At 34.8% G+C, this 21,057-nt stretch overlaps 1 protein-coding gene across 3 annotated transcripts in view; it reads right to left on the reverse strand.

The window, feature by feature from the left end:
• XPO1 (exportin 1) overlaps window positions 1–21,057 on the reverse strand; it is a 46,965-nt gene that overhangs the window by 17,870 nt on the left and 8,038 nt on the right. For 2 of the 3 annotated variants that reach the window (XM_076000818.1, XM_012764860.3), the window contains 4 exons: window positions 18,909–19,010; window positions 15,407–15,479; window positions 1,000–1,061; window positions 723–767 (listed from right to left, as the gene is read on the reverse strand). In XM_076000818.1, coding sequence (XP_075856933.1) covers window positions 723–767; window positions 1,000–1,061; window positions 15,407–15,479; window positions 18,909–19,010 — 282 coding nt within the window. Of the gene's footprint in view, window positions 1–722; window positions 768–999; window positions 1,062–15,406; window positions 15,480–17,750; window positions 17,815–18,908; window positions 19,011–21,057 lie in introns of those variants that run through there. The other variant, XM_012764862.3, reaches the window with a different exon arrangement.

Raw genomic sequence — 21,057 nt, forward strand, 5'->3', positions numbered from 1 at the left:
ATAATCTTTTACCAAAAGCCTGGCTGCTTTAGTTTTTTACATTTATGTAGTACAGTAGGGATTTCGTAGATGTTCCCTTAACAGAAACCCCCTATCTTTATACTGTCCACTCTCTCCCCACTTCAGACACAGACTAACAACAGAAAGCTCTGAAGTGTAACAGCCAGTATAATCAGTGAATACACAAATGTTTTGGGAAACCCAATGTTTCCAAAACTTATTTAAATAAAAAGGCATTATTTTTTTTTTGCCTCATACAACTAATGAATGTTCTCTGGAAAATTGTGTAATATCATAGAAAAGGGTAAACATAAAAATTCTAGCTTTTAGACTATACAAAAAGTTTTCAAAGACTAAGTATGGGTATCAATTAGAAGGATGCAGAAATCAAAGGAATGAGAGAAATCACACAGAAAGGAAACATGCACAGGACCAAGCAGATGAAAAAATTTGAAAAAATCCAAGAATCTAATCCACATTGGAGCCATATAATAAATGATAGGTTTACATTTTGATTCCTACCACACCAAATTAACAATTTCAAATTCTAGACTAGACAGCAGGTTACCTATTATTACAGTTATTGTTAGACTATCACTACTACTGCAAAATATTATTCTACTTTATTTAATAAAGTAGGTTTCACCAGTTTCTTCAAATAACAAGCACAACTGAAGCATTTATTTTTGCTGAGGAAAAAAGTGAATTAAGTTAAAGCTTACCTGAACAAGTATCATATTTAATTTCCCAATATACACCTTTTCTTTCTAAAGGGGGGAAAAAGATCAAATTAAACAAGGACCTAAAGTAGATATAATAATAACTAAAGCACTAAAGCACAGGCAATCTAGCTTCTTGAGAAACAAATGATTTCAGCTCTACTGTAAATAATCGTGCATACATATGTTTTTGGGTCTTTGACAGACATTGGTTCTAGTTAAGACTCAATATTTAAGTAGTCTTATGCTCTCACAATATTCTCCAAAAAAAAACTCTTACCTCCACACAAGTTGGGTCAGATGATGTCTTGATAATGAGGCCAACAACATATTTTTTTATTCCTATTAAAAAAAATTGCACATAACGGATAAAAGAAATGTTTAACACTTTTGTAAGAGCATGCTAACCAATCTTCAGAACCAAGGACTGAGGGAAGATAAGGTAAAATCAGGTAATACACTCTAACCCCATCACCAATCTTAGCATTTTTTTAAATGCCAATAAATTTAGTGTATTATTCATAATTTAAAATTTTTTCAGTTCTTCATTAACTTCTAACAGAACACAGGTTTAACAATTACTAACTACTGTCTAAGATGCTCTTCAATTCTATACAAGTACATCAAGCTGTGATTTTAAAAATATACCTCATGGGACCGATATGAATTGTTCATTTAAAAAAACACTATTAATTTTTATGGGTTAAAAGTTTATATTACCATTTTTCAATTTATTTTAATTGTGACATTAAGCTAATACTAAAAATATATTTTTTAATCCTCCACTTATACACACATAATGTAGAAAAAATAGAGTAATGAAAAAGCTTTTGTTCCTACTGCTCTTAATGCTCTTTACTTAAGGATACCTTAAAGGTACAACCTACTCTTGCCTTTGATTTTAATCTGCATCATTCAGAATTTGTTGAGCATCTACTATCTGAAATCATAGGAGTCAAATTGTTGCAGAATATTCAACTTTTAGAAAAATGTTGAAGAAAATTAGTGTAGTGCACCTGTATCAACACACCCAAAGGATGTGAGACAGCTTCCCCAAGTGAACAAATTAATATTTCCTGCAATGTAGAATTAAGGACTATGAATACTCTAACATTTGTTCAATTAAGGCTTTGCAACCAAATACGTTTAGTTATGAAGATTTTTACTTTTTGGAGCTTTCTGAATTTTAGAAATGCAAATAAGGAGTTGGAGTTAGTCCCAAGCCCCATTTGAACAAATCTGGATTGCGGTACTCAAATTTTCACTGAGAAGGAAAATGCTGAAGGAGTATACCCATTATGAGTAGCAGGAAATATATCCAATTTGAAGGCAAAAAATTGCTTATGTGATTGTAAAACTACCTTACTATAGTTATTTTCATGAGCTCAAGTATTAAACTTAGTCTTTTAACTATGGTTCCCCTTCCATCATTGGCACTCTGGCCATTTTTTCCAATGTCCCAAATAAAAACAAAACAAATTTTTAAAAAACACTAATTATGAAAACACTTTCCTAATTGCAGAAAATTTTTATTAATACAATAAAACCAAACAAGCGTTATTTATTTGAACAATGAAAATGTAATGTCAATATGCATGGTAACTTTATGCTACAAACATGTATGATAAATGTGTGACCGAAAACTATCTTGTTTACATTAAGACTGTCAGGTAAAAGGTCAGGTAAAAGTAGTAACTTGCAAACAGGCATCAATGAATGCTAAAACCAATGGGCAGACATTTGAAGAGGAATGGAATATCTGCATAGTCCCAAATTATCTTCCCAATATGTCTCAATTATAAAGGGAAAAATAGTAATTCTGTAAACTGAAAACAAGCAGGCACCATCAAAATAATGAAATGAAAGTTAATAATAAATGAGCAGTAAGACATGTTGACAACAAGGACCCTTTCATATGGTGGACTAGGAAGGACATAAAATCACTTCTTTGGTCGTATCACCAAAAAATATGGACACTGAATCTAAACAAGAAAACACACAAATCCAAACACAACACAATTCTTTAAAAATAACAGAGCAGAACTCATAAAATTGTCAAAGACAAGAATAAGAACAATTGAGAACTCTCACAGATTAGGAGACTAATGAGATATAACAACTATATGTAATATAGAACAGAAGAAGGACATTAGAGAGAAAAGTTGTGAAATTTTAAATTAGGTCACAGTTGTTGATACTACTGAACCAACATTAATTTTTTTTGGCTTTGATAATGGTACCATGGTTATGTAAACAGTTAATACTACCGAACCAACATTAATTTTTTGGCTTTGATAATGGTACCATGGTTATATAAATACTTAATATTAGGATAAACTGTTTTAAGGGTATAAGAAACTGTGTAGTCTTTCATGCAATTTTCTATTTCAAAGTAACAAAAGATGCTATGTGTATACAAAAGTTTGGTCTAGTTTTTTTTTTTTTTTTTGAGACAGAGTCTCACTTTGTTGTCCAGGCTAGAGTGAGTGCCGTGGCGTCAGCCTAGCTCACAGCAACCTCAAACTCCTGGGCTTGAGTGATCCTTCTGCCTCAGCCTCCCGAGTAGCTGGGACTACAGGCATGCGCCACCATGCCCGGCTAATTTTTTATATATATATCAGTTGGCCAATTAATTTCTTTCTATTTATAGTAGAGACAGGGTCTCGCTCTTGCTCAGGCTGGTTTTGAACTCCTGACCTTGAGCAATCCGCCCGCCTCGGCCTCCCAAGAGCTAGGATTACAGGCGTGAGCCACAGCGCCCGGCCATGGTCTAGTTTTAATACAACTTTCTTGAACAAAAAATAGAGATTGAATTTGAACACCAAGTTGTAACAATTACTTTGAGGAATTCATACAACAATCTCACTCTTACAGTAACACTTTACTACAAATTACTTTCTTTGTATCCTTAATGTCCATTAAATCTAATAAAATAATTCTGGTTATGTTGACTCTTCTGTTCTTTATAGGTAAATTACTACCAATAAAGCCCCTAAAAAAAGAAGTAAAAGGATTATTCTAAAAAGTAGAATCAAGCATCCCACTGAAATATCTTAATACAAGCATGACAGATTGTTTAATACAAAAACAAAAATATACCCTTATTTTCAGAGTAAATAACTGTCAATACAGTATTATAAGACATTTAGTAGTTTTATCCTAAATCTTCCATAAGGAACAAGACGATGTCTAAAAGTACTACTGCAGTCTCCAGTTATAACATTTGTGTTTTAAAGGCTTTTCTTAGCCTCAGGGAATAAAAAAATATTATCGAACATCACCTTCAACTCTTTCATCACTAATTTAAATCAAATAAAACTGCCCTCCCCAAGTCCCCCAGCTGTCAACCAATATTGGTCCTTGGCCTGTAAGGAACAGGGCCATACAGCATGGGTGAGCAACAGGCAAGCAAACAAAGCTCCAAGTGTATTTACAGCCTAAGCTGCCTCCTGTCAGATCAGTGGAGGCACTAAACTCTCATAGAGGTGAGAACCCTACTGTAAACTGTGCACCTGAGGGATCTAAGTGGTGCACTCCCTTATGAGAATCTAATGCCTGGTGATCTGAGGTGGAGCTGAGGTAATGGTGCCAGCACTGGGGAACAGCTACAAATACAGATTTATCATGAGCAGAGGGTTTTGACTGCACAATAAATGTAATGCACTTGAATCATCCTAAAATGACCACCCAAACCATCCATGGAAAAATTGTGCACCATGAAACCAGTCCCTGGTGCCAAAAAGGTTGGGGACTGCTGAATTAAAGTACCTTTTCCATCCTTTCAGAGGCTTCTAAAAATTCACTTGTAGCCAGGAACGGTGGCCACAGGATCTTGTCCTTTCCGCTTCAGAATTTTCATTAATGATCACGGTTTATTATCTGTTTTTTAGAATGGGACTGTCCCTATTCTAAGTAAAGGGGACTAGGAAACTCTTCCCTTGTTTGAAAACTAAAAGCTTGGTCAGGCATAGTAGCTCAAGCCTGTAATTCTGGCACTTTCAAAGGCCAAAGGGGGAGAACTGCTTAAGGCCAGAAGTTCAAGACCAGCCTTGGCAATACAGCTGAGACTGTATCTCTACCCCTAAAAAACAAAAATTTAGCCTGGCATGGTGGCGCATGCCTATAGTCCCAGCTACTTGGGAGGCTGAGACAGAAGAATTGCTTGAGCCCAGGAGTTTGACGTTGCTGTGAGCCAGGCTGACGCCCCAGCACTCACTCTAGCATGGGCAACAAAGTGAGACTCTGTCTCAAAAAAATAAAATAAAATGAAAAATAAATAGATAAATAAATTTTCCAATTGTGAACTGCACTTTAAAAAAAAAAAGGCAGGTAGGGCGCGGTAGCTCACGCCTATAATCCTAGCACTCTGGAGGGGAGCCGGGCAGATCGCTCAAGGTCAGGAGTTCAAAACCAGCCTGTCTCTACTAAAATAGAAAGAAATTAATTGGACAACTAAAAATATATAGAAAAAATTAGCCGGGTGAGGTGGTGCATGCCTGTAGTCCCACCTACTTGGGAGGCTGAGGCAGAAGGATTGCTTGAACCCGGGAATTTGAGGTTGCTGTGAGCTAGGCTGATATCACAGCCCTCTAGCCCCGGGCAACAGAGTAAGACTCTGTCTCAAAAGAGAAAAAAAAAGCAGTAATCTGATGCATATCAAACCATAAAGTCCAAGTGTTTATAAGTAGCAGAAATAGCTCAGCTTGTGAGACTTAATAGAAAACTATCTGAGATTTTAATCTTTTGGTCACCTATTCATAAAGCTTATGTGAAACTGGGGTATTTCTTTCAGTAGCTTTCTAAGCTCTTCCTTGGAAAACTTCATATAAAATGTAGGGGAAATGACATAAAAATCAAAAATATTTCAATTAAAGGTTCTCAATGAATTTGTGTGTCTTTGTTAAGTGCTACTATCTTCCAACAGTTACTATGTCATCAGGATTTTCAATTTATACACTGACTTAGCATTTCTTATAACCACAGTGTTCCAAGAGCCTATTCTTACCAATATCGGGGAAAAAAAAATCAAACCATGGTGACTGATGCCTATAATCCTAGCACTCTGGGAGGCTGAGGCAGGAGCATAACCTGAAGTCATGAGTTCAAGACCAGCCTGAGCAAGAGTCTACACAAAACAGAAAAATTAACCAGGTGGCACAAGCCTGTAGTCCCGACTACTTGGGAGTCTGAGGCAGGAGTATTGCCTGAGCCCAGGAGTTTGAGGTCACAGTGAACTACCACTGCACTCTAGCCCAGGCAACAGAGTGAGACCATCTCCAAAAAGAAAAAGAAAAACTTCACCTCCAAAGTTGACAGACTAAACTTCCTAATTGCTTTTATGGAAAGTTATGTTTTTGAAAAACCAACTATACAAAATTTATTCAAAAGATGACATACAACTGTAAAAATGTCTAACTAGTCATTAGAAGGCAGTTAAGACATGTAAATTTTTATGCATGTAGCTTTTATTAACCCAACTATTTTCTTGATGTCAAGAAAAATTTCAAATAAAAACACAGCAATGTCAAATGATCAATATAAACTTATACCTGATTATCAACTTTAGTAAGCTAAAAAGATGAGATTTAAATATATTCTATGATGTCTTAGAAGATGCACATATTGCAAGTAATTTAAATAGTAGCAAATAACCTTAACCCACCATCCCCCGGAAATATCTTGAACATACTGGATACTTAATGACAGGGTAAAAGACATGCTTTACTGAACCATATTTTTATATGAAAGATTCACAAAAACCCTTTAAAATACTGCATTCTCATGGAAACAAAACTCTTACCTCAAAATTTAAGTCATTTACTTATACATTAATATCCTATCTAGTCAGTGACAAGTTTTTAACCAAATACAGGATTTCAACCTATTAAGAGAAAAATGCAGCCCCAGATAAGTACTTATAAAGCATGAGTTAAAACGTTGCACATTCCAATTTCTCTGCTTCACAGTAGCTAATTTTCATATACACATTGGGCGCCCGAAATTTGAAATGCTCAAATCTGAAACTTTTTGAGAACCAACCTGACATTCAAAATGTTCATTGGACAGTATGGATTTGGGATGCTCAACCAATATAATGCAAATATTCCAAAATCCAAAAAAGCCCCAAATCTGGAACACTTCTGGTCCCAAGTATTTTGGATAAGGGGCAGTCAACCTATACCACAAAAAATGGAAAGCCTTAACACACTATAACAAATGTAAACTACATATGGAATGAGGGCAAGAGTTCAATCCAGTACTGACCACTTTTGAAAGACTTCAAGTACCCAATCGATTTCACTTTGTTTGTTTAATAAGCTATAAAAATATAAATTTGGTATATTCTTACCTCAATACCATAGAACACTGAAACATTTATTACAAAAATCAGTCCATTTATACTACACCAAGATTATTTTTCAGAAAGATGGTCACTAATATAGTTATCTATTGTCTTTACCTGCATGTCCAAGGTAATGCAGAATATTGTTGCTACTCTTCATTCAATGAAATCGCCATGAGAACAAAGAGCCAAATGGAAGACAAATAGCTTAAGAATCAAGAGTTCTTAACCTAAGGTTCCCTTAGATAGGCTAGACTCAAACGATAAACTTAGGTCTACATATTTAGTAATTTTAAGAGAAATGGATCTAAATCAATATTCATCATTCTTAAATGGATGTCTAGGGCCTCAGATACTGAACAAAAACCCAAAGGTACAGAGCAATTAAAATTTATAGCAGCGTTACTCACAATAGCCCAAAGAGGAAAATAACCCAAATGTCCATCAACAGATGAATACATAAACAAAATATATGTATGTACAATGGAATATTACCCAGCCTTCAAGAGGGAATAAAATTCTGGTACATGCCGTAACATACGTGAACCTTCAAAACACATGCTAAAGTCAAATAAGCCAGACACAAGACAAATACTGTGTGATTCCACTTACATAAGATATGCAGAATAGGCAAATTCAGAGAGACAGAAAGTAGAACAGTGGTTACTTTGGCACTGGAAGGAGACAGTAATGGGGAGTTATTGTTTAATGGATATAAACTTCTAATTTGGGCTGATAAAAAAAATTCTGGGCTGGGTGCGGTGGCTCACACCTGTAATCCTAGCGCTCTGGGAGGCCGAGGCAGGTGGATTGCTCAAGATCAGGAGTTCGAAACCAGGCTGAGCAAGAGCAAGACCCCGTCTCTATTATAAATAGAAAGAAATTAATTGGCCAACTAATATATATAGAAAAAACTAGCCAGGCATGGTGGCGCATGCCTGTAGTCCCAGCTACTCGGGAGGCTGAGGCAGTAGGATTGCATGAACCCAGGAGACTGAGGTTGCTGTGAGCTAGGCTGACGCCACGGCACTCACTCTAGCCTGGGCAACAAAGTGAGACTCTGTCTCAAAAAAAAAAAAAAGAAAGAAAGAAAAAGAAAAGAGTGAAATCTGGCACAAGATATCAAATTCCGTAAAACTGCTACCGTTATTTAAAAACCTAAAAATAAATGGAGAGATATTTTTGTTGAGATGTCAAGTCTCTCCAAATGGATCCACAGATCCAGTGCAATCTCAACCACAATTTCAGCAATTTGTCACAATTTGCCAGGTAATTCTAAAATTTTTATGGAAAGGCAAAGAATAGCCAAAATTATGAAAATAAAGTTAGAAGACACAGATTTCAAGACTTAGTCCAATAATTAAGACAGTGTGGGATTAAAGATAGAAGGTGACAGAGTAGAGAAATCGGTCCAAACATATATGGTCAACTGATACATGGTCAATTGATTTATCAACAGCAGGAAAGAAATTCAATGGAAAAAATAGTATTTCCAATAAATGGTGCTGAACATCAGAGTCTATGTGGGGAAAAAAAGGTACACCTGATCCTTACCTTACACCATATGCCAAAATTAAGTAAATGAATCACAGATGTTAATACAAGACGTGAAACTATAAAGGTTCTAGAAGAAAAGTGAAAATCTTAGTGACCTTTATGAATGACAAAGATTTCTTAAATGCAACACAAAAAGGATGAACAGGAAAAAAAACATAAGTAAGACTTAGTATTTAAAACTTTTAAAAAGCCACCATTACAAAAATGAAAAAGGAGCCTGGCATGGTGGTTCACAACTGTAATCCTAGCAACTGACAAGGCTGAGGCAAGAGGATCTCTTGAGCTCAGGAGTCCAAGGCTGCAGTGTGCTTTTATCATGTCACTGCACTCCAGCCTGAGTGTCAGAGTGAGACCCTATTTTTTTTTTTTAAAAAGCCACAGAGAGAAAATACTTGCAAAACACATATTTGACACAACACTCCTATCTACAATACAAAGAACTCTTATATCTCAATAAAGAAACAGGCCCCCAAAAAACTGGGGAAAATAGTTGAACAGACACTTCACCAAGAACATACTGACAAAGCAAAGTACATGTAGGAGTGATGTAAAAGGATACACAACATTACTAATTTTGGGATATGGAAATTAAAACTACAATGAGATACCATTATATAGACTCACTATAATGGCCAGAATTAAAAACACTGACCACACCAAGTGTTGGTCAGGATGGGAAGCATACCCATACACTGCTGGTGAGATGGTAAAACGATATAAACATTTTGGGGAAAAGTTGGGCAATTAAGCATACACCAAAACATACATTTAATCCAGCCACTCCACTCTTACTTAGCTAATGAGAAAGTAATCACAAAGAGGCAGGTCTTTAGTATATACAGTAGTTGTTTCATGGATGCATGCATGAGATAAAACTTGCCAAATTATACACTTTAACACATGCAAGTCATTGTGTATGTCAATTATACCTCAATAAAGCTTAAAAAGTCAAATGCAAAAAATTGTAAAAGGCCAGTATCAATTAAAGGCAACACATTAAACACTGATCTTCATTCAGTACAAGAGGAGATCTTAAGCAGAAATGACCAGATTTGTTGTTTTTAAAAATATCAGACTCTGTGGTGAATAAATTGTAAAAGGACACACAAAAGTAGGTGTTATCCCAGTTAGGAAGCTACTACAGAACATTCAAGATAATTTGAGACTGGTATACGGTTATTTGGCAAAATGCAGATATTTCATTTTAAAAAGCTGGCAGTATGCATGCTGTTTATTCATATTCAGCACACAGGAAACACAGGACTTTGTACACATTTACTTTAACCTCTAAAACCTTGCAATACAAACTAAAAATTCAGAGAGGTAAAACAACTGCTACTTAATGTACCACTTGTGTCCCACTTCAATGAAAAGGACTAAATAAAACTTTATGTGTGATCAGTTTTGGTCTGTCAACTTCTTAAATTAAGTCATGCACCTGTACAACTAAGAAATTTCAATGGCCCAGCTACTTTTTTTTATTAAGATAGAGTCTCTCACTCTGTCACCCTGGGTACAGTGTAGTGACTAGTTCACTGCAACCTCAAACTCCTGGACTGAAGCTATTCCCGTACCTTAGACTCCTAGGAAACTGGGAGTACAGACGTGCATCACCATGCCCAACTAAATTTTCTATTTTTTGTAGAGATGGGATCTGGCTCTTGCTCAGGCTGGCCTCCAACTTCTGAGCCTCCCAGAGTGCTAGGATTACAGGCCCGAGCGACCCCACCTGGCCCCAACTACTTTTAAATATCCAAATTTCTAAAGTTCCAAGCTTCCAATTATGACCTTATCATTTTGGACTATATTTTTCATAAATTCACCATTTCTCTTCAATGTCAGCAAGTTTGTATCTATTTATGAAATATGTATTAGCAGATTAAAACAATCCCCTTGGTTTAAATAAAAAGTATATAGAGAGTCATTTTTTTCCCCAGAGAGGAACAAAGGAGGTTTTTCCCCTTTTATCATTCGAATTTTCTATTTTCTAAGTGCCATTTTTCTTTGAAGGAAATGGGAATTATCTGAATCATTACTCTGATATGCAGCTCAGATAGAGAATCAACACCACTGACAATCCTAGAGTACCTTTAAGATTTCAGTGAATGACAACCCCTAATTGTTTGGAAATTCTTCCACTTAATCTATCAAAATTTCCCCTTCACCTTCCTTAAATCAAAAATATTTACCATCTTTTGGCTGGGCGTGGTGGCTCACGCCTGTAATCCTAGCACTCTGGGAGGCCGAGGCAGGAGAATCGCTTGAGGTCAGGAGTTCAAGACCAGCCTGAGCAAGAGTGAGACCCCATCTCTACTAAAAATAGAAAGAAATTAACCAGGCAACTAAAAATAGAAACAAAAAATTAGCTGGGCATGCTGGCAAGCGCCTGCAGTCCCAGCTACTCAGGAGGCTGAGGCAGGAGGATCCCTTGAGCCCAGGAGGTTGAGGCTGCTATTAGCTAGGCTAATGCCATGGCACTCTAGCCCGGGCAACAGGACCAGACTCTGTCACAAAAAAAATGTTTTTAAATAAAATAAGTTTATCGTTAGCCTGTAATAACTTAACCTCAGATATTAATTACATATACATATTACACATATAAGAACAAAAATATTTAGGAAGTCTTAATGCTCTTAAAGTAGTGAATTAAACTGACAAACAGTAACTCAGTATTAACAATCCATTAACTGAATAAATTACATATTGAACACCTATAAACCAAGCAGTAAGAATGCAACAAAGACATATTATGATCCCTGATATCATCTACCTTATAGTTAAGGTATAGGGGGAAAGAATAGTAAGAAAAAGAGCCAAGTGTGATTTAGGGAAGGGAGAGCTAAAACAACACATAAAAAACATAACAATAGACAAGTATTTCCAGTCTAAAGCTAAATGAGAATCAGAACAATGTAGCACATTTTATATAACACAAACCTAAATTTATTTAAATGTTTCATATGTTCCTTTCTCTTTTGTTACTGAAATGCCTTTTTGTAAATTAAATGTCCTTACTTGCTAATTATTATCTATGTGCCTCTTTTACTCCTTGAAATTTTATCTTTTGTGACCCACTGGTACAGGATACACTAAGGTACAACACATAACAAGAGACATCTAATCCGGTCAATAATTATCACATTTTCTGGGCAAAGTTACTTTTGACAAAAGGCCCAAATTGGCTGGGCGCAGTGGCTCACGTCTGTAATCCTAGCACTCTGGGAGGCCAAGGCGGGCGGATTGCTCGAGGTCAGGAGTTCGAAACCAGCCTGAGCGAGACCCCGTCTCTACCAAAAATAGAAAGAAATTAATTGACCAACTAAAAATATACATACAAAAAATTAGCCGGGCATGGTGGCACATGCCTGTAGTCCCAGCTACTCGGGAGGCTGAGGCAGTAGGATCGCTGAGCCCAGGAGTTTGAGGTTGCTGTGAGCTAGGCTGATGCCACGGCACTCACTCTAGCCTGGGCAACAAAGTGAGACTCTGTCTCAAAAAAAAAAAAAAAAAAAAGGCCCAAATTGAAAATGCCATTACTTTAAAAAGAATGTAGAAAAATTAACATATGCTATGGACAAGAACTTAAAAGCAGATAACAGAAATGCTACATTGGAAAAAATCACAGAAATCTAATTCCAGCATCCTGTTTATGCAGCCAAACCTATCCTTCCTTTAAAATATACCAAGTTATTTCTTTCCACTTGTATGGATGAAGCTTGCCTAAAGCTCAACTTGGTCATCATTCTGTTCTTCTGCCTCATGAAGCTCTGATTGTAATATCTAGTTTAATGCAGATTCATTATCCTTCTTTTACATACATGTATCACATGTCGCATTTTTCCACCTATGGCACTTTGATGTAGAGGTGTATTCATATTACCTTAATACCTAACAGTACTTCATACAAAGCAGATACACAATTATATGTCCCAGGCAAACAAATATATATGCTAAGGAAGTTGAATAAAAGTAACTGTAGCTAACAAGTAGAAGACAGCTTTAAAAGACACAAAATGGAATACAATATTTTGGGAATTATACTAATTTATATATGTCTCATACCAAGGTTACTTAAAAATGAGGAAAAATTAACATTCAGAAATGTTACTATATTTTGTGAAATACAAAAATCTTAAGGTTGGAGAAGTCTTTAAGGCTTCTCAGGTAACATTAAAATACTGACAATGCTAAATAATGTTAAAAATGTTTTAAAAAATTATAAAATTAATATAGCATTAATCCTACAGATACCCCCAATAAAAGTCTGCTACCAAAATGACTACCTTATTTGAATAAGTCACTATTAAATTCCTTTAAATACTGATAGCTGCTATTTGTGGAAACAATGTAAATTCTACTTTAGTGTAAAAAAAAAAGCAAGCCTCAGAGCAGCAATAAATTTCTCAGTTTGGGGGGGAGATTTAATATAGTATTAAATGTGTTTCCTTTTCATTGCTTTAGAAATGAGACCAAACACCTTAACCAAAACCATGAGCCATTAAATACAAACTGGTAGCTGCATATCTGAATCTAGAGTTCACTAACATATTCTGGGAGCCATTTTCCATGCTCTTCTAATAATGAGCACCTGAAACACCCTAGGAGTTACACACCACTTCTTCCTTCATGTAATGACTTCACTGACAATGGTGAAGTGGAAGATAGAATATAACCTGAGGTACTTTACAGAAAGTTCACACCCCACTGAATCTACTGTGGTTGAAATACCAGGGGATAAAAAGGTGATTCTGATTTTTTAAAAATATACTATGCTTCCAGAGAAATGAAGTAGTATCTCAGCAACATGGAATAGGAACACATAAATAAAACAGAATTCCCTATGTCAGGCTAAATGATCACTACCCTTGCCCCTGCAGTTTTTGCAAACAAGACAGGTTTTTTAAAATAAATAATCTTATGTCTTATGTCCCCAGAATATATATATTGATACTTACAATGTGTCCCCAGAATATATATTTGATACTTACAAATAAACATATGGGCACTATTATGACTTTATAATAAAAACATACCATTCCCATTAATGTAGAAAGCAAAAAATATCATATCCTCTGGTAGGCCTTTACCCTCTAATTTTTCTGATAAAATACATCCATGATGTTGATAAACTAATATAATCATTTCAATTTCTAAGACTGTACAATAAAGATCATCTAGTAGAATCCAATGAGATAAAAAGCAGAGACCCAGATTTAAGAGGGACTTAAATCATACCACAGTAAAATGGTACACATAAAAATCACCTTTTCTTGGTATGGTATGCTATAGCCAAAGTTAAATTGAGGTTCAAACCATATATATTAAACAATAGCAGGCCAGGCGCGGTGGCTCACGCCTGTAATCCTAGCTCTTGGGAGGCCGAGGCGGGCGGATTGCTCAAGGTCAGGAGTTCAAAACCAGCCTGAGCAAGAGCAAGACCCTGTCTCTACTATAAATAGAAAGAAATTAATTGGCCAACTGATATATATATATAAAAAATTAGCCGGGCATGGTGGCGCATGCCTGTAGTCGCAGCTACTTGGGAGGCTGAGGCAGAAGGATCGCTCGAGCCCAGGAGTTTGAGGTTGCTGTGAGCTAGGCTGACGCCACGGCACTCACTCTAGCCTGGACAACAAAGCGAGACTCTAGCTCAAAAAAAAAAAAAAAAAAAAAACAATAGCAGTAAAGGAACAAGAATGTCTATCTATTCCCAAGATTCCTGAAGAGTGAGGATCTATTTGGGCCACATAGTAAAACTGTACTTATTAATTTAAAATAATTTCAAACCACAATAAAACATTTAAACAAATGAGAACCTCTTCTGGAATGTACTATTTACTCCTGCACTATCATTCTTAATCTGTGCCTTGTGGTGTATTAAGGTTACTGCCCTTAAAATTCTGTCTTAATAAACTGTAAATGTGCTAAAAAGTTGTCAAGGTTTAAGTCAGAATAGCCAAGGTAAATCATAGTCATTATCCCACCATAAAGACGACATGAGAAAGCAGGTGAAGGACAGCACCTTAAAGGCCAATAAATAATAAAAGGGGACATTTTAAATGAAAATGCCACCAGAAGAAACCTATCTCTCATTATAAAATCCAGACCTCTATTTATATTTTTCAGAGATAAACAAGTGAATTAGTTTAAAAGGCAATTTATGACAACCAAAAGTAACTGCATCAAAGAATTTCAAGACAGTAACCTCACCTCATATTTCTCATACTATGACTACTCTTCCCAAGATAGTACAGAGAAAAGTTAAACTATTAATACCAGGTATCACCACATCTTCATTCTCTGATCTCTTTCCTCATTTTAGAAATCAACCTCTCATAAGTCATCCTCAGAATCAAAAGATAAAATCCTTGTGATTTTTAGTACTTGGTTTTTCTTTTCCCCAAATTTACATTATTTTATCCCACATATTACAATACTTATTACTTGTCAGTTACAATCTGGTAAACTTAAAATAATGTACAAGAGCACACATTCAAATTTCATTCACTTCAGACATGTTCCAGACTCTCCATGAATTGATTCATATTTTTAACCACGATATTTACTGTAAAAGGTTTGACCAGTCTGGTCTCCTCTTTCTTCAAAAAAATAACATGCTCCCTTCTCGCACCCCCAATATAGCATCTATCTTGCCACATGAAAGCAGTAATCCCCAGAGTAAAATATACTGAAGATTCATTATGTCTTCCCCCAATATTCAACTATCATAAAAAATGCCAAGAATAACAAAATTCTGAATTTATAATTCTTTAAAATATTTTCCTACCTTCACACTGGTTCCTTGGAAGAATCTTCCACCTTGTTTTTATCACATTTTCCAAAATTTGTAGTCCATAATACTGAAAATTGGAGAATAGAACCATGTGAATATATTGCTATAGGACTGGGAACTCTCAGGATTCACAAATGGACAGACATTCACACATTTACATCTAAAGTTTCAAAAACATTATGCTACCAAGTTTAATTACATATATTAAACAAGGATCTATTCACCCATATACTGAGTTTTCATGCATTTTCCTCATTTTACTGTTTACTACTCTATGTAACGTCCTGCTGTTTATACATGCTCACACCAGGAGGAAGAACCAAATAAAAAGCCCTTTAGCAGCCAAATAGGATTATCTGTAGAAGGAAAAGTAGCAGCCAAATATGAATTCACAGCATAAATGACTGCTCATAGGCTCACATACTTTAACACGACCAGGCCCTAAGAATTTAGCAGCTTGGATGCTATGAAGCTTCCTACCATCCTCTAGCTTTTGGCCAAATATTATTGTCACAGATACTTTCTATAGAAAGTGTTTACAAGCATCACTGGTGTGTTACTTAAGGAGCAGCAAGACAACCCACGGGTTTATTTTAAATTTTAACCCCACCCTTACAGTTGCTATTTCTACTAATTTAAAGATAAACTTTTGTGCACAGTCAAAATAATACACAAATGCATGTTGCAATCTGTATCTACCTTTCAGGTATTCCTTCCTAAATATAAGAGTTATAACTAAAAGTGTTTAAGAAAGTTAAAAAAAAAAAAAGAAATACCACTTTCAAGCCATTTTGTCCCTCCTGCTGATTACTCACTCAAAATAGTCAACAGTGTTTGTAAGAATTTATAAAGCTCCAGGATTTACTACCTGAAATTATTATTATGACACACCAATTAGTGTGGATAGACAGGAGGAAGAAAAGGGTCAAAAATGTGGTACGTTTCAACTGGAAGAATTAGGGAAGAATCAGCTTTAATACCTGAAAGGTAAACTCATTCATATAGAAATATATAACCCCAGATTGCAAGTTTTGGCTGAGAATAAGAGTTCATCTTTAAAATGGTTAGTCATTACACAATAAAATAGGAGCATTAGTATTTCAACCAAAGGGATCATGTGAATGCTCAATTTATCCAAAGCACAATATAGACTGTCCCAAACTACATTGTGCTCAAACAGTGAATGTTTTTGCTGTTCTCTCATTTTAACATTTCATACTTTTTAGGAAATTTTTGCCATTTCAACTAAAATCCTACATTTACAGAACATTCCTTAAAGACTTTCAAAATAAAAACAAGCCAAAGCAAAATTCTGAAATTACAAATTTGGTGCCATTAAAACGTTTCATAATCAGCAGTAAATAATGAAGTTTTCTAACCTGTTCATTTTTAAGAACACATTTCTCTATACATCTAGATCTCAGAAAACTGTTAACAAGCAAAAAAAAGACAAGTTTCTGATCGAAATTCTAAATTAGCTTTTAAAAACATACTATCCTAAAAATTTAATTTGATAGGCACAAAATCAGATTGTCAAGATTTCATAAATCAAAACAATGCACTGCTTGCTACACAGAATGTATCCTCTTGCTAATATTCAATTAAAAAGTCCTTTAAAGATAAGAAACAAAACCCACCATAAATATATCAGTTCAAAATAATAAAAATCTTAAAAAGTTCCCCCCTTTATTGTTACATTCATTTATAACATTTACTTCTTCCTGTCTGATACTTTGTTAGCTAAAATGCCTATGTACTAACCTCTAGTCCTTTCTCCAACTGTAAAAAGGTAGCATAAGCTTGCTCAAGATACAATTCATATTTCATCTTTCTGCCAAGGAGGCTGAGGCAGGGAGCCCAATAAAAGTTTTGCACAGGTTAGGTCAAAGAAACACATATATCACCACCATAATATTTTAACACCCAACCTCTCCTAGACATAAAGACTTTGCATATGCAGCTGAAATAAAGAGAATTCACATTCCTTTGAAAAAATGTATTTTGGTTAAAAAACCCGAAGTGACAGCCAAAGCTGAAAGCTAATCGTAAACGACTACTTTGGAAATGTTCATAAAAAATGCAAACATTCTAAAGAATTACACTTCTGCTTTACATCTTAGAACTTGAGAAATCCACTGCTGAGTTATGAAGATGAGGGACAGATAACAGCAAAGACTAAATGAAAAAATAAATGCATGAAATGATCCCTATGGTAGAAATTTCTACTGAGCCCTTAGAAATACTTATTTTCATTGAATTCCCCTTTCCCCTCCCACCGCCCATGAAACAAAAACAATTGATGAACAGAATTCAGTTAAAGGGAATCAAAAGGGTAGACCTTGTGGAGGCCTGCCGTCAAAGCCTAGCTGTGTCAGTTGCACAGGAAGACACCCCTTTTCTTCCTATTACAAGCAATCAACATAATGGAACATTATGATTAATATCAGGTAGTGTTAACATCTTTAAAGAAAAAAAAAATGATTGCATAAAAGCCAAATGTCATAGTGCATAAATTTAGCACCAAATCATTTGTAATTTATGTAAATTGAAGAATTCTTTACCTGTTGCTTTCTTTCTGTTCCTCTAATCATCTCATTTTTCACAAGACAAATTTGAGTTTTTAAAAATACTGTTGATAAATCAACTTAAACATTAGTAATGTCTGTCAGTATAAAAAGCAAAATTTACCAGGCAAGCAAACAGGCAAACACTGTTATGTTACTTAAGGTTAGCACTTTGAGGAAGTTCTGGACTGTATTTTTGCCCTAAAATTTACAAGATGTCAAAACTAATTAATATTTTAAAACTGCTAATTAACAGTCTGATTTCAGAACAGATGTGAACATGGCTATTTTCTGTTTTAACACAATGTATATTAAGCAGAAACCTTTTGTGTATTAAACAGAATGCCATGAATTTTATTACTTTATAGGCAGTTTAAAGAGAAGCCTGAATCATCAAGCCTAGAACAGTCAAAACACATTTTGATCAACCCTTCTGTCAAAACTTAAGAAAAAAGGACCCGAATTATAACATTTTCAATTGTAAATAAAAACTGAGTGCTGTCCCATTAAAAACATTGGTACCATGGAGTAGGGTTTTAAGCTGTCCACACAACTTGGTGTTGGAGATGCCTAGCCTGTGTTATATTGATTACTTGCCCAAAATAATTCCTCTGATGTTATGTTTCATCTCTGAATTAACACTGAGAATTTATGCTACTTAAACCTATACACATAGTCTAGAAAGAAAAAAACAAAAACACACAACCAAAAAAAAGCCACCTTGCATACTAGTCCCAATGACAAAACTTCATTCATAATTCTTAGGACTATTTGCAAGAATTAATTCTATGTTTAAGACTAAATTTTGAAATAAGTTAACAATATAAAATAATTTGAGATAACAAATGTTAATACTAAAATTGAGATACCTTCCTCAAAGTTTATGACTGGAAGAAAAGAAATAATGGATTTTAAAACCACCACTTGCTTACTTTCGTGTTCATATTCTGTGAAAATTCCAAAATTGTGTCGACTCTTGTCCAAGCATCAGGATGCTCCTTTAAATGCGTCAGTACTTCTTGAGCCATTCTTTGCTAAAATATTATACAAAAAAATTAAGCTAACTTGTTCTTTTCAATTATTTAAGATGAAATGTATTGAGTAAGGCACAAATCCTAATAAGACAGTAATTCTGTATCAACTCAGAAACATCAGAAAATAAGACCTTACAGAAATTAAAATATGTAAATATCAAAGTTCAATTTAAAATGAGAATATTTCTTTGAAAATGAATACCTTTTATGGATAAATCTGGTTTATTTGGTAGTCTCAAAGCTGAACTTAATTTTAACCAATCCTCTCATAACCAAGAGCAATGAAAATTCATATCTACTTAAATTATGTAGCAGTACACTTTGCTTTTTATAAGAGTTACCAAGATATCTCTAACCAACTTTATCTACAAATACATTTCATAGGAAGAATGATGAAAACTAGGTCCAAAGATTAAAAATCCCAAATACTTATAGATATACATAAAACCTAAAGATGCTTGTACTTTCTCTTATGTCTCTTGAATTTATTGTAATCCCACTATTTTTCCATTCTGAAATTTTAAATCTTAGCTTATTTTGTAACTATTTTTGTTTTCATATTTTTAAAATGTAAACCCAGAAATATTAAACCTATGTACTCATCATCTAATATTAACAAATGTTAACATTTTATTGTGCTTGTGTCAATTTCTTCTTTTTATAACATAAAAGAACTAAAACTTATGGAAGTCATCTTTGTACCTTTCCCTGGTGTGATTTCCTTTGTTTGTTCTTTAAGAAGTAATCACTTTCATGAATTTGGTGTGTCTTTCCCTGTCCATATTTTCATGGCATGTGTATGAATTTCATAAACAGGGGTGTTATTACCACCTAAATTTTATATTAATAATACACTATAGAATTTCTTCTGCAGTTTGCTTTTTCCATTTGACATAGTTTTTAAAGATCTAGCCACATAGCTAGTTGCTTCATTTTAATGATTTTAAGTTTTTGATATATTAACACATTTTACCAAAGGCTTTAAATTCTACTGACAATTTTTCTTCAAGGAATCAACAGCTTAATCTGTTCTACTTTGGATCCTGCCTATTTTTCTTTTACCTATTTCTATTAAAAGTTATAAGCAACTTATAACTTAAAAGTTAATAAGTTATCAGTTATAGTTATTGAAGTTATAATAATTTAAAAGTTAATTTTTTCAATAATCTTTTTTTTTGAGAAGGAGTCTCTCGCTCTGTCACCTGGGCTAGAGTACCATGGCGTCAGCCTATCTCACAACAACCTCAAACTTCTAGGCTCAAGCGATCTTCCTGCCTCAGCCTCTGGAGTAGCTGGGATTACAGGTGCACACGACCACGCCAGGCTAATTTTTCTATTTTTTAGTAGAAATGGGGTCTCACTCTTGCTGCAGCAGGTCTCAAACTCCTGACCTCAAATGATTCTCCCACCTCAGCTTCTCAGAGTGCTAGGATTACAGCCCTGAGCCACCTCACCTGGCCAAGTTTGATGGTTTTGAAATTTGTCAATTATCATTCTCTTAGATTACACTTTATCAATGGTTATAAAAAAGAAAGCATCAAAGAGTGGGAAGCATTTTTACTTCAACTATCTCTGGCACAGCTCATTATCTTTAGCTTGGCTTTTATTCCAACTTTTAAAAAAATTAAATGCTTATTTTGGCTTTGATGTTAACAATGATCTTTTCCTCAAGTAGCAAATACAATATCACATTCAATGATTTTTCTATACATCAACTAGCACTATACTGTGTGATGTTTAAAATCTTTTAGAGATACACAATTTATATGGTAGTTCTCTAGCCAGAAAAACCACCAGGACCACTGTGGAACTTGAAACAAAAATCAGTTGCCTGCTTCTTCAATGAGGGTCTGGGGTTAGACATTAGGGGATTAAGTGTAAGCTCAAAAGATATAATTTTATTTTATTTCATTAAGGGACTGATAGTTCCAAGGAGGTGTAATTATCCCATATAAGAAATGACAAAAGACAGAAATAACAGTGATATAAGTTATCTAGGGCCAAAGCACATTGTAGCAGTATTTTGCACCAAGAGTTTCTAACTAGA

Source organism: Microcebus murinus, chromosome 3, assembly GCF_040939455.1.
Source record: "Microcebus murinus isolate Inina chromosome 3, M.murinus_Inina_mat1.0, whole genome shotgun sequence".
NCBI classification, from domain to species: domain Eukaryota; kingdom Metazoa; phylum Chordata; class Mammalia; order Primates; family Cheirogaleidae; genus Microcebus; species Microcebus murinus.